The sequence below is a fragment of the Mustelus asterias genome, chromosome 17 (genome assembly GCF_964213995.1).
Source record: "Mustelus asterias chromosome 17, sMusAst1.hap1.1, whole genome shotgun sequence".
In the NCBI taxonomy this organism is placed as follows: domain Eukaryota; kingdom Metazoa; phylum Chordata; class Chondrichthyes; order Carcharhiniformes; family Triakidae; genus Mustelus; species Mustelus asterias.
The window spans coordinates 57,734,023-57,748,275 of NC_135817.1; the positions used below are offsets into that span (position 1 = coordinate 57,734,023).

General features: G+C 43.1%; 2 protein-coding genes across 2 annotated transcripts in view; one reads left to right on the top strand and one right to left on the bottom strand.

Annotated features, from left to right (window-relative positions):
* Positions 1–3,264: 3,264 nt before the first annotated feature.
* On the bottom strand, positions 3,265–7,052 carry ripply3 (ripply transcriptional repressor 3). Its single transcript, XM_078232761.1, has 4 exons — positions 6,914–7,052; positions 6,430–6,496; positions 4,003–4,061; positions 3,265–3,707 (listed from the first exon to the last, which is right to left on the bottom strand). Exons 1-4 carry the CDS (start codon positions 7,006–7,008, stop codon positions 3,506–3,508), a joined length of 423 nt encoding a protein of 140 aa, XP_078088887.1. The 5' UTR covers positions 7,009–7,052; the 3' UTR covers positions 3,265–3,505.
* A 77-nt stretch (positions 7,053–7,129) lies between these two features.
* The window catches only part of hlcs (holocarboxylase synthetase (biotin-(proprionyl-CoA-carboxylase (ATP-hydrolysing)) ligase)), a 146,371-nt gene continuing 139,247 nt past the window's right edge, over positions 7,130–14,253 (top strand). Inside the window, exon 1 of the mRNA XM_078232760.1 lies at positions 7,130–7,207. The gene's annotated coding sequence lies outside the window, so the exon portion shown is untranslated. The remainder of the gene's footprint in view (positions 7,208–14,253) is intronic.

The following is a 14,253-nucleotide window of genomic DNA, read 5'->3' on the forward strand; positions in this document are numbered from 1 at the left end:
TCTGTTCAAAGGATGATTCTTACATCCTAGGCAAGAAATTATAGAATTACAGAATGGTTACAGCGCAGAAGGAGGCCATTCGACTCATTGAGTCTGTGTTGATCTACTAGATCAATTTAGCACCACCTCCACCTTTTTTCCATAACCTCCAGCAGTTTTTACCTTCAGATAATTATCAAGTTCCCTTTTGAAAAATGCAATTGAATCTGTCTCCACCACATTTTTTTATTAATTTGTGGGACGTGGGCATCACTTGGCTGACCTGGCAATCAACAATGGTTTAATGATCATCAGTAGATTCTTAATTCCAGATAACTTTTTTATTGAATTTAAATTCCACCTTCTGCCATGGCAGGATTTGAATCTGAGTTAATTGTTCAGCAATAATACCACTAGGCCATTGCCTCATTTCAGAGAGTGTATTCTAGATTCAGGTCTACTGTGGAAAAAAAGGTTTTCTCATGTTGCCTTTGCTTTTTGGTCGATCATCTTAAATTGGTACCTTCTGCTTCTCAACCCCTCCACCAATGGAAAGGATTTCTCCCTATCTACTCTGCCTAGACTCCTCATGATTTTGAACACTTTGATTTATAAATCCTAGGCTCCCAAATGGTTTTTCAACCATTTTTTTTCAACCAGCCCTGCCACCTTCAATGATTTGCACACCTATATTCCAGGTTCTTCTCCCCCTGTTCCTTCCAGTTTATATTGCATCTCCTTGTTGTTCCTATAAAAATGAATCACTTCATATTTTTCTGTGTCAAATTCCACCTTCCATGTATTTGCCCATTCTACCAATCTGTCTATGTCCTCTTGAATTCTGTCACTATCATGCTCAAAATTCATAATACTTCCAAATGGTGCATAGCTTGAATTTTGTTTATTTAACTATATTACAAAGTACATTATTCCAGAGAAAGTCATCTTCACTCCTACACCCCAATAGAAAATCCAATTAAAAATCATTCAACATCTGAGAAGGTTTCAAGCATTGTGTTTTTAAGTTCTGAATTCCGACTATCCAGTAGTGGCACAGTGGTTAACACTGCTGCATCATGGCACCAGGGACCCAGGTTAGATTCTGGCCTTGTCTGTGTGGAGTTTGCACGTTCTCCTTGTGTCTGTGTGAGTTTCCTCCAGATGCTCCAATTTCCTCCCACAGTCCAAAGATGTGCAGGTTAGGTGGATTGGCCATGCTAAATTGCCCCTTAGTGTCCAAAGATGTAGGGTTGGATTCTATGACCATGCTTGCCCCAAAACTGGAGAATCCTGCCCGAGGTCAATGGACCATTGTGTGGTCTGACCCCTGCCTACTACGATTCCCATGGTGGGCAGGATGGGAGCATTCCCCCCATGTAGTGTAGGATTAGCAGGGTAAATAAGTGGGGTTACAGGGATAGGGCCTGGTGGAATGCTCTGTCGGAGAGTTGGTGCAAACCTGGCTCTTCATCAGAGACAAACTCTGCTTTCTCTCCCTACAGATGCTGCCAGACCTGTTGAGTTTTTCCAACATCCTCTGTTCTTGTTTCAGATTCCAGCATCCATTGTATTTTGCTCAAATTGATTAAATTTGATTAAATGGTGTTGCACGGTGCAGCACAGTGGTTAGCACTGCTGCTTCACAGCACCAGGGATCTTGGTTCAATTCCCGGCTTGGGTCACTCTCTGTGCGGAGTTTGCACGTTCTCCCTATGTCTGTGTGGGATTTCTCTGGGTGCTCCAGTTTCCTCCCACATTCTGAAAGACATGGTTAGGTGCATTGACCTGCACAGGTACTGGAGTGTGGCGACTAGGGGTATTTCACAGTGACTTCATTGCAGTGTTAAGGTAAGCCTTACTTGTAACTAATAAATAAATTTTAACTTTACTTTAAATTTTGTCTGGCTTTAAAATTAGTTACTGAAAAACCAATGAAATTGCTGTCACACTTTCATAAATTAAACTCTGGGTATATTAAGTACACTTGTATTGGTTTCAGGGATGAGAAACTTCAGTTATGCGAATAAATTGGAGAAGTTGGGATTGTTCGCCCTGGAGCGCAGTTTAAGGGGAGATTTGATAGAGGTGTCAAAATCATGAGGTGGCTGGACAGATATGGAGAAACTCTTCCTATTTGTAAAAGGCAGGTGGAGAATGTGAGGGCACAGATTTAAAATGATTTGCAAAAGAAGCAAAAGCAATGTGAGAAAAAATTTCCTCACACAGTGAGTGCTTTGGGTCTGGAAGTGTGGTGGAGGCAGGTTTACTCAAGGCATTCAAGAGGGCATTAGATTATTATTTGAATAGAAAGAGTGTGCAGGGATATGGGGAAAGGGCAAGAGAATGGCATAATGCTCATCTGGACAGCTGGTGAAGACACAATGGGTCGAATGGCCTCCTTTTGCATAATAACATGCATGCAAAAGGTGCATGTTGCCACAGTAACTCAAACTCTGTCAGTGAACCATAAGGTACCGTCACACCCGACACAGCAACTTGTGATGCGCAATGGATGCAGAGGGAAAAGGCTTCATTTCTCAACATTAGCAGACTGTATAAAAGCATTATGTAGAATGGATTCCACCTTATCTTATTTTCAACTGTTTGTAGAAATTTTTCCCTTCCTTTCTGACATTCCATTGTGTCAGTAGTGCAGAGGTAGGAAGGTCTAGTGTGAGGTTCTCTCCTAATTCAGGGTGTATTTACATTATTAATGCAACACTTGTGTGAGGTGAAAGTACTTTGTATCAATTCTACAGTGTTGGTGTAAATGTCCAGATACTCTATTCTTCACTCTAACTCACTGCTGCCTCACAGCGCCAGGGATCTGGGTTCAATTCTGGCCTCCGGTGACCATGTGGAGTTTGCACGTGTCTGTGTGGGTTTCCTCTGGGTGCTCCGGTTTCCTCCCACAGTCCAAAGATGTGCGGGCCAGATTGATTGGTCATGGTAAATTGCCCCTTAGTGTCAGGAGGACTAGTAGGGTAAAAACATGGGGTTAGGGGGATAGGGCCTGGGTGGGATTGTGGTCGGTGCAGACTCGATGGGCCGAATGGTCTCCTTTTGCACTGTAGGGATTCTATGATTCGACTCTAACTGTAAATGGACGATATTTGAGTCCATTGCACCACCTACAGGCACTGATCTACACACATAACGTTATTTCATACCAATTAAAAAGTTATTTCAATTGTATTAATTAGACAATAGACTGATTTAGAAAGTCGCTGTGTTTCGTGGGATCCGCTTTGTTAAATTTGACCCCCATGTGAAAGATTTATTTCTTTAAAATTCTCACAGTAATAAAATAAATTGTACAAAATATATTCATATATACATCCACAACAGTGCAAAATTGTCATTTCCTTGCGGCGATAATATATCTAATTGCCCCTGTCTAAGTTACAGCTACAATTAAGAATGGAGAGCAGAGGACTGAGTTGTCCTGTAGTTTTGTTGTGGTATCACTTCGGGAAGACAAGGTTTTTCCGCTCTGAAGCTGATCCGTCTCCTCCTCTGACTCTCCTCACTGTTTCCAAAACATTCCTCTTGTTTCCGGGTCATTTTCTGACTCTAAGCCACAGGACATGAACTCCTCCTCCTCCTCGTCCTCGGTCTCTGAATCGTCATTGTAGAAATGAATTGTTGCCTGGACAGGGAAGCTGGCTAGAACCTTTTCTCCCATATGAAGCAGATAATGCTCGGCTTTGGATCTGGGTAGATACAGCCTGCAAAGCCAAACACGATGATTAACGGGACTTCCCCATGAGATTAATTTAAAACAATCTGCATTGATTTTAGTTTGCTGATACCTGTCCCAATAATATAGTGGTTTGTAAAACCGACATTTACTAGTCCCGCATTTAACATGTTTGATTGTTTTACATTGGACTGATAAATGCAGCTATATATATATATATACATATATATGTCTTGGTGGCTATGAATTGTTGTAAAAGAGTATTTGCAATGAAGATTACAGGCAGCCAGTAAGAGCAAGAATGGCCTGTGGTTGTTACCCACCTGACTGGGTGTTGAAATCCTAAGGGTTTTCTGGACTCAGGGGGGCTCCCAGAACCAAACTGGATGGAGTAAAAAATATATATTACTTCTTCGAAAAATATCTGTTTAGTTATGAACATTGGAACACACCTTGTTGGACACGAACAACTGAGAGCATATTATCATAAGCACCTAAAAAAACAGGTCCTCTGCGGACACACTTTAGCCCGTAGGCTTATAAAAACATCTGCACCCAGTGTTCTACCTCAGAGAGTCGTGGGTGTTCTACTGTTGTATTATTTAAGACTGACACTCTCAGATTTTTGGGTCTGTGAAGGAGTCAAGTTTGTCGACGAGAACGCCGTAATCGTACTGGGGTCGGATGGTCAATTCCCGATCCTATTTCTTTTGTACTTAGAAATAAAGTCTCTTGAAAGAGGTATCAGTCAAATGCATTGACCCTTTCCCCTAGTTTCTGATATCATCCATTATGTGTGAGGGTCAAACTGGACACGATACAGATCGACCACGTTCGTATCAGGAAAGGTTTAATGTTCAGTTTTATAATCGAATTGTCCTGGCAACACATCATACTTGCTTTTTCAACAGTCTTGCTATAGTGATCATGGATCTTCAATCATCCATTAAGTACAACTTCGGGTTCTTAAGTTGCTCAGTAAGCTCCAGTATGTAATTCTTGATATTTGCAACTGTCCTTGCTCAAGCGCAACATACGTCACCTGTTTATATGGAAAGACATTTGCACAGGTCTATTCCCCAGATCCTAGGTCCTCAACCCTCCCAATGTATTTGCATCATCCCAAACTTGTGAATCATTGCCCCAGTGCCTTTATTCAGACCGGTAATAAAGGAGGTAAAGGGTTCCACAAAAAATGCTGACTTTGGCTTCCAATACTGATTGACCCTCTTAGAGAACTGCCCTCTGTATTTGTGAATGCAATCAATTCTTTATTTAATCTAATCTCAGTGGTCAAATATCATAAGATGCCACCTTACCTAGTACTCTTGAGTGTAACAATTTATCAGAGGTTATTTGGCAAGGGCAGCATGGTAGCACAGTGGTTAACAATGCTGTCTTATAGCACCAGGGACTTGGGTTCGATTCCTGGCTTGGGTCACTGTCTGTCTGTGTGGAGTCTACACATTCTCCCCCTGTCTGCAATGGGTTTCCTGCGGGTGCTCCGGTTTCTTCACATGGTCTGAAAGATGTGCTGGTTAGGTGTATTGGCCATGCTAAATTCTTCCTCAGTGTACCCGAACAGGCACTGGAGTGTGGTGACTAGGGGACTTTCACAGTAACTTTATTGCAGTGTTAATGTAAGCCTACTTTTGACACTAATAAATAAACTTAAACTTAAAACAACGTCTACAAGGCTTCCATCAGCCACCAACTTCATCACCTCAAAACATTTAGTCATTGGTGAGACAGGGTCCCCAAATGGAAAATGCTGGGTATATATATATTCATACAAACAACGAATGATTGATAAGGACACTGGAGGGAACCCTGGATGTGGACAGGAGAGATACTAAAGGAGAAGGCTGAACATATACAGTTCATATAAATTGCTGCTTATACATTTTGGAAAGGCAAACAGAAAATGTTATATATACAAGCAGCCGATAGGCAAACAGAAAATGGTGGGTATATATAAAGACAACAAAAAATAACTAAAACTAGAGTTTGACACCTGAGGCAGAAATGACTGGAAATGCTGGATATACAAGACAGATTAAGGGGCGTTTGTAAGTGAAAAGATATGTTTTCAGTTATGATGAAACGACATTGATTTCTTTTCGGCATCCCCTGTTTTTGATTGTTTTTTGTACTGGCTCCAGTTAATATCTCTGCATGAGACATGCATCTCATGTACAATCTCCTCTTGTGCGAAATTGTGCAAGAAACTACAAAAGGTAGTGAATGTAGCCCAATCCATCATGCAAACCAGCCTCCCATCCATTGACTCTATCTACACTTGCTGCTGTCTGGGCAAAGCAGCCAGCATAATTAAGGACCCCAGGTACCCCGGACATTCTCTCTTCCACCTTCTTCAGTCGGGAAAAAGGTACAAAAGTCTGAGGTCAGGTACCAACTGACTCAAGAACAGCTTCTTCCCTGCTGCCATCAGACTTTTGAATGGACCTACCTTGCATTAAGTTGATCTTTCTCTATACTCTAGCTATGACTGTAACACTACATTCTGCACCCTCTCCTTTCCTTCTCCATGTACGGTATGTTTTGTCTGTATAGCGCGCAAGAAACAATACTTTTCACTGTATGTTAACACATGTGACAATAATAAATTAAATCAAATCAAACCCCAATAATAGGTGGCGGCGGCTCAATCTAAATTGCTTTAGTGACTTCACTAGCGAGTTCAGATAACCCAGAGCGAACAGGCGAGGACACCGGAATGTCTTTCTTACCGAGATCTGCCTCTGCTTTTCGGTGTCTCTGGCTGTCGCTATCCAGGGTCTCCACAAAGCGGAGGAGCTGTACACGAAGAAGCAAAAGGACAACAAGGCAAGGCGTCGTTAATTCATCAAAAATAAATCCGGGAAAGGAACTAAATTCCCTTTGCTGCATTTTTTAAATGATAACATGAAGCAACTACCGATTCAAGGGCAATCCAGGGGTGTCAGAGAACTCATTATAGTAAAACTCAATCCGCACATTATTGGAAGTTAAAGACCATTAAACGTTTCTTAGCTGATCTTTAATTTGTTTTAGTTTTCAGGAACTGAACAGATCTTTTAAACATTTGTAATTGTTCATGTTATCTGACGTTACTAACTGACATTTAAATATTTCGCTTTAATCCAATGAGTTAAAGTCTGACTTCAAATGGGAATTTCTTCTCTTAGTTACACTTCGCCTGCTTTATGAATGAATGGAAGAGTTAAAGCTTACTTGTGAGGCTGCCCGGGGTTCCGTGCTGCTGCCTGGCCGCCCCTGCAGCACTGGCAGGCTGGACTCACTTTGGGCCGGACACAGTAAAGGGCCATTATACCACTGCTCCAGCGAGCCAGCTACAGAGCCCAGTCGACAAATGACATCTCATCACCCAAACGCTGCAAGTCTTATCTGAGTTTCCTCCGACAGGACAAATAAACCCACCGAGGGTGATGGAGGAGGGGTGAGGGGAGGCGTGTGCTTCCGTTAGCCTCCGCTGCAGCATCTTTGAAGGATTCCTTTATTTTGATGGTAAGTGCTCACGCCAGGCTCCTTAGCTGCAGATGCGATCCCTGAAACTCCCTCCCTACACCCTCAGCCCTAACAGTTACAACCAATTCCACAAACCCAGCGGGAAACGCATTCTTCTAACGAATTAGTGTTCTAAAGCATTAATTCTGCTTCTGCTCAAAACAATTACCAGTTTGCTTTGGGAGTCCTCCCACTATCTATCGTGCATTTGAAGATTTCAACAAACACATTTCTTCCTGTTCCCCCCACCCCCCCCCCCCCCGCCCCCATTAACTAGCCCCATGAATCAGATCTGTCCTCGTTCGGATCAATAATCTTCTCCACACTGAATATAACTTACCCTGTCATGTCAAATTACTATTAAGGAAGACTTTTGATAACAGAATATGGGTGGCATTCTAAGAAAAGTACCTGTTTTCATTTTTGAACGGAGTTTTTCACAGGACACTTAAAATGCTGACAGGGTGGATGTGAAGGGGATGTGACAGAATCTAGAACTAGGGTCACTGTTTAAAATAAGGGGCCGCCCATTTAATACAGAGATCAGAATGTATTTTCCCCCCAGAGGATGATTAGTGTTTGGAAATTCCTTCCTTAAAAGGCAGTGGAAACAGAGTCTTTGAATATTTTTTAATGCAGTGCTAGATAGATTCTTGATTAACAAGGGGCTGAAAGGTTATCGGAGGTTGTAGTGGGGTCAGTTCTGATCTTATTGAATGGTGGAACAGGCTCACTGTCCTAGTCCTGCTTCTAAATTCATAATGTGGAGATGCCGGCGCTGGACTGGGGTGAACACGGTAAGAAGTCTCACAACACCAGGTTAAAGTCCAACAGGTTTATTTGGTAGCAAATACCATAATAAATTAATATGCAAGACATAGTTCTCCAAATTTTGAGTAGAACTGTCAGCATGGTAATGGATGGATTCATGATGAGATACCCAACCCATTCAAACTCAGAACACTGGGTAGATAAAAGTAGCCGGCATTTTACAGCAAAATTAGAGTCTCACGCTATCTGAATGAGATTAGATGTGATATTCACTTGAAGCTGGACGGGGTAAACAATACACACAGCTTGTCAAAACCTCACAGTTTCTGGGATTCCCAGCAGATTTGGGTCTCTCTTGGTTAACACGCGGAGATGGGGAAGCCTGAAGCGTTTTCTAACGCCTCACATTCAGTTCACAATTAAAGTTAAGTTAAACACGTCTGTAATGAGTTACACATCGGATTTTTAAAAAAACCAAGGTGACACAGGCCTGTTGTGTGTTGTACACGGGATTAGCCAGTTGATGCACATACTATGTGACCCACACAATATGTTATGTGGACAACCCACAAATGAGCAGTTAGTTGTGATTATGTAGAATGAGGAGCCACACTCTGTTGGAACTGAGTGTGTACTCGGGATATTTCCAGGCTCCAGTGCTCTCAGTGGAAAGCCATACTTTTCAGGGAGTGCGACTTAGAAAAACACAGATTTTACCGTCCAGTTAAGCCACAGCTTGCACCCACATCCCGAGTTGGAGCGGCTTTGGGGGCGGGAATGTCAGCAACTTCCCCACTGCCCCTATCTCCGGCCAGGAAGCGGCATCCCGGCTGCAGACAGAGAGTTCAGGGAATGTTACGTATGTGTGTGTGTGTGGGGCGGGGGGGGGGGGGGGGAGGAATTGGAGATTGTGGGGGTTTAGGGGGTAGTAGAGGTTATGGAGTAGCAGGAAGAGCAGGGTTTAGAGGGTAGCGGGGGTTGGAGTGATTGGAGAGTATCGGGGGGTTAGGGGGAGCAGAGAGTTTAAGGAGGTGCTAGGGATTTCGGGGTAACCAGTGGCATGGGGGAACTAGAGAGTGTGTTCTATAATCCCAGACGGTTGGGTGAGGGGGGCAGAGCAGTCACAGTCACAGTTACAGGTCCCCACTGTACAATAACGATCTGGCAGCTGGGGGCCACAGGATATATTGTATCTTTGACAAGTCAACAGAGGGCACCTCACCTTAAGGTTGGCGTCCTCCACCTCTCTCAGCGGGTCTGCTAACCACCCAGAGCCTCAGGTGCTCCCACTGGCCCTAGAGTGTAAACACAGCTCTCTGAATGATGGGATGAAAGTCCCCTCTGTATTGACTATTAAGTTTTTATCCTTTGTGAAATTCATTTGAACAATCAAAAATAACGCTGCTGGAAATCAAAATTAAAACAGAAAATGCTGGAAATACTCAGCAGGTCAGAGAGCATCTGTGGAGAGAGAAACCGGGGGTAACACTTCAGGCTGGTGACCTTTCATCAGAACAGAATATTTTCTGGCACTTTGTGTTTTTGAATCAAAATCTCATTCCTTGCGACCAGCGGTCCCCAGCACAAAATCGGTGTCACTTAGAAAGACTATGGACTGGTGGAAATATCACACTGGTGCAATAGAGAATGTGTTTCTGAGGTTAGGTCTAAGTTGGAGCTCGATACTTCGTTAGGACAGAGTAATATATTTTTACTCTGTAGCTGGCTGCTGCACTGGAACCTGACGTGAAAGTGCTTGATGCCGACACTGGATGCTTAAAGTGGGAAAGTATCCCATTTCCCCTGTGCAAACATTCTTTCCTGTGATGAGCATAAAAATGACCCATTTCCTTTTAAAACAGAAGGTCTGCATTTCACCATAATAAGAGCAGTTTAGATTCTAAATACCCAATTCAGATGTATAATACCAGTAAGGACCTACTGCTTATCCAGTAACTGCTTAATCTTGTTTAATAGGATTGAAGTGTTTATTTGTAGATACAAATCAATTATAATTTCATGTCTAGACTTACATCTGCTACTCTCAGCTTAAGGGGAAATAATATATATGTACAGACAAAGAACAGAACAAAGAAAAGTACAGCACAGGGACAGGCCCTTCGGCCCTCCAAGCCTGTGCCAATCATGGCGCCCTAACTAAACTACAAAAAACCTTCTGTCCTTACTCAATCCATATCCCTCTATTCCCTCCCCACTCATGTACCTATCCAGATGGCTCTTAAATGTTGCTAATGTGCCTGCTTCCATCACCTCCTCTGGCAGCACATTCCAGACACTGCGTGAAAAACTTCCCCTGCACATCTCCCTTAAACTTTCCCCCTCTCACCTTGAACCTGTTCTCCCTTGTAATTGACACATCCACCCTGGGAAAAAGCCTTTGACCATCCATCCTGTCTATGCCTCTCAAAAATTTGTAGACCTCTATCAGGTCTCCATTTTTCCAATGAAAACAATCCTAGTTTATTCAACCTCTCCTCATAGTCAACACCCTCGAGACCAGGCAACATCTTGGTGAATGTTCTTTGCACTCTCTACAAAGCTTCCACATCTTTCTGGTAATGTGGTGACCAGAACTGCACAGAATACTCCAAATGCAGCCTAACCAAGGCTTTATATAGCTGCAACATGATTTCCCAACTCTTGTATTCAATGCCATGGCCAATGAAGGCAAGCTTGCCATATGCCTTCTTAATTGACTTAATCACTCCATTTTTCAGCCACATGACTTCAATCTCAGGAGGGTAAAATCCTGTAATATTACAGAACACAATCAGTAAGGATAGGCAACAACACCTCCTCCACACTGGTGCCCCATAAGGCTGTGTTCTCAGCCCCCTACTATACTCCTTATACACTTTTGAGTGTGTGGCCAAATTCCCCTCCAATTCAATTTTCAAGTTTGCTGAAACCACCGTAGTGGGTCGGATCTCAAACAATGATGAGACAGAGTACGGGAATTAGATAGAGAACTTGGGAATGGTGCGGCAAAAATAACCTCTCCCTCAATGTCAACAAAACGAAGGAAATTGTCATCAACTTCAGGAAGCGTAAAGGAGAACATGCCCCTGTCTACATTAATGGGGACGAAATAGAAAGGGTCGAGAGCTTCAAGTTTTTAGGTGTCCAGATCAACAACAACCAGTCCTGGTCCCCCCATGCCAACACTATAGTTAAGAAAGCCCACCAACTTTCTCAGAAGACTAAGGAAATTTGGCATGTCAGCTACAACTCTCACCAACTTTAAAGATGCACCATAGAAAGCATTCTTTCTGGTTGAATCACAACGTGGTATGGCTCCTGCTCTGCCCAAGGCCACAAGGAACTACAAAAGGTTGTGAATGTAGCCCAATCCATCAGGCAAACCAGCCTCTCATCCATTGACTCTGTCTACACTTCCCGCTGCCTCGGCAAAGCAGCCAGCATAATTAAGGACCCCACGCACCCTGGACATTCTCTCTTCCACCTTTTTCCTTCGGGAAAGAGATACAAAAGTCTGAGGTCATGGACCAACCGACTCAAAAACAGCTTCTTCCCTGCTGCTTTCAGACGTTTGAATGGACTTACCCTGCATTAAGTTGATCTTTCTCTACACCCTAGCTATGACTGTAACACTATATTCTGCACTCTCTCGTTTCCTTCCCTATGAACGGTATGTTTTGTCTGTATAATGCGCAAGAAACAATACTTTTCACTGTATGTTAATACATGTGACAATAATAAATCAAATCAAAGAAGAGCAGGGCTCACTGCCTTGCATATTGAGAGGCTACCTTGGCCACCTGCATTGCCAGTTTTAGGGAACTGTGCATCTGCACGTCCAGATCTCTCTGTATGTTAATGTTCCTAAGGGTTCTGCCAGTTACAGTATAATTCACACCTAAATTTGATCCTTCAAAATCATCACCTCGCATTTGTCTGCATTAAATTCCATCTGCCATTTCTGTGCCCAAGTCTCCAATCTGTCTATATCCTGTTGTATCCCTGGCACTATCAGCAACTCCACCAATCTTCATGTCATCCGCAAACTTACTAATCAGACCACCCACGTTTTCCTCCAGTTCATTTATATATGCTCCAAACAACAGAGATTCCAGCACTGATCCCTGCGGAACACCACTAGCTACAGATCTCCATTGTGAAAAGCACCCTTCCATCGCTATTCTCTGTCTTCTATGACCAAGCCAGTTTTGTATCCATCTAGCCAGCCCACCCCAGATCCCATGTGATTTTAGTTTTTGTACCAGTCTGCCAACATAAAGCAAAATAGAGTAGATACTGGAAATCTGAAAATAAAAACAGAAAAAGTGAGGTTACTCAAGCAGGTCTGAGGCAGGGAGTTGGATTTCCATGCCTCTGACTATGTCAGAGCAGGGGTGGTGGATTTTAAAATGGCATTCATGACATGATTCTTCGATTGCTGCCCCCATTCCCGGCACCTCAAATGTATGCTGCCGCAGGATACAGATGCAGACCCCACACCCAGAGGTCTCGACTTGGCTGGCTTCATTGCAGGTGTAGGCATATCCTGGCCCCTCCACAATTATCACAAAGTTGGACCAGCTTCTGCATGATTCATGCTCCATGGATCTCAGAGGAGTATCACCATAGCCTGGATTTGTGAATCTTTTGAAAGCTATGTTCAAAATGTTTTACCCGTACTCCTCTCCATGCCCACACCTTGCCCCCACCTTGCCCTCTCCACGCCAACTCATGCAACTTCACTCATCTATAGGCCCCTCATATCCTCCAACTCAGCCAAACCATATGAGAGCTCAGACTACATTATGTGAGTGAGTTTGTTGACACAGGTGCAGAGAAGATTGTCATATTTGTAAAGTTATAATAAGCTATTTTCTGTGTAATCTCCTTTGTCAATGGCTCAATGTTTAACTGTACAAAGTAATGAGGTATAAAATGGTCATAGCTTCTATTATTGATGCTTTAAAGGTCTGGTTGATTGACTTTTTAATAGGCCTTTAGCATCAATGTTTTCTTTTAAAGAAAATTAAGAATGGGCATTTTTTAAGCAGTTCCACACATGTCATTGCTAACATAGGGCTTATTGGTTCTGTACAGAATGCATTCTGGATGAGTTGGTGTGGCGGATATGAAAGGCCATTGGAAGTGGGTGACAGCATGTGTTGGCATGGAAGCAGCAGGAGGAGTGGGGGGAGGGGGGAGGGTGCATGAGAGGTGAGGGCCAGAGCGCATAAAATATAAACAAACAACTGGGATGAATTCGGAGCGACTGAGAAAGTCCCTTTTAAACAGCCTGCCTTGGCACTTGGCCACCCCTGTGGCTACCACTGATCTGCTTTCCAGGGCAGAAGCCCTGAGGGTCATGCAACTGCCTATTCCCTGGAGCAAAACACTTCCAATCAAGGTGGTTCTGCCAAGTTGTGAAAATCTGCCCCCCTTGGGTGTTTAATCTTGAACTATCTGTTGACTGACTTGTTTCTCCCAGATGCTATCTGATCTATTGAGTATTTTGAGTTTTTTCTGCATTTGATTAAATAAAGTCAGGTTTAAAAGCAAAATCTGTGGCAGCACCATGGTAGGGTGTATTAGCATTAAAATTGGTTGTTTTAAAAATGGAGATGTTGCAACCTTTCGCCTGGATTCTCTACAAAGTGGAAAAACCATATCAAGTATGTAATTGTTAGCAGGGAGAAAGTACAAAGTGGAAGCCAAGGATTTTTTTAAAGGATAATTTGGGACAAGGTCACCTTCTAACAGATTTTGACCATTTCTGAGAGAGTGCCTATTGCAGGTATCAGGTTAGGTGGATTGGGGGGTGGTGGGGGGGTACAAAGATGCAGGTCTGGTAGGTAATCACTTTTAAAAGTGTCGCATTGTTCAGTTTGCTGAGGCAGAATGTCTGGATGAGTCAATCTCTAATTTATGGTCTGTGCAGAGTTAGATAACGACAACAGTTAAGGCCCCTCTGGACTAGGGCGGGGAACATCAAACAGGGTTTCCACTTTGATCACTATCCAATTGCTCCTACTGGAAAGCATGCATATTTGGACATTGTATCAGGGCAGGATCAATGTGTAGGCTCACTCTTGAATGATTGTTGAAGTAAGGGCGGGGTGCCAAAATTTGTACCCCAACATAATTCAAAGCCTCCAAAAAAGGAATTGATATAAATAGCCTTCAATAAAAAATGGTAGTCTTGGTTGAATTAGCCAAAGCTGTGGTCCCCAGGACATTTCAATTTTAATTCTTAATGTGTCATGGTTGAGTTGTCTTTC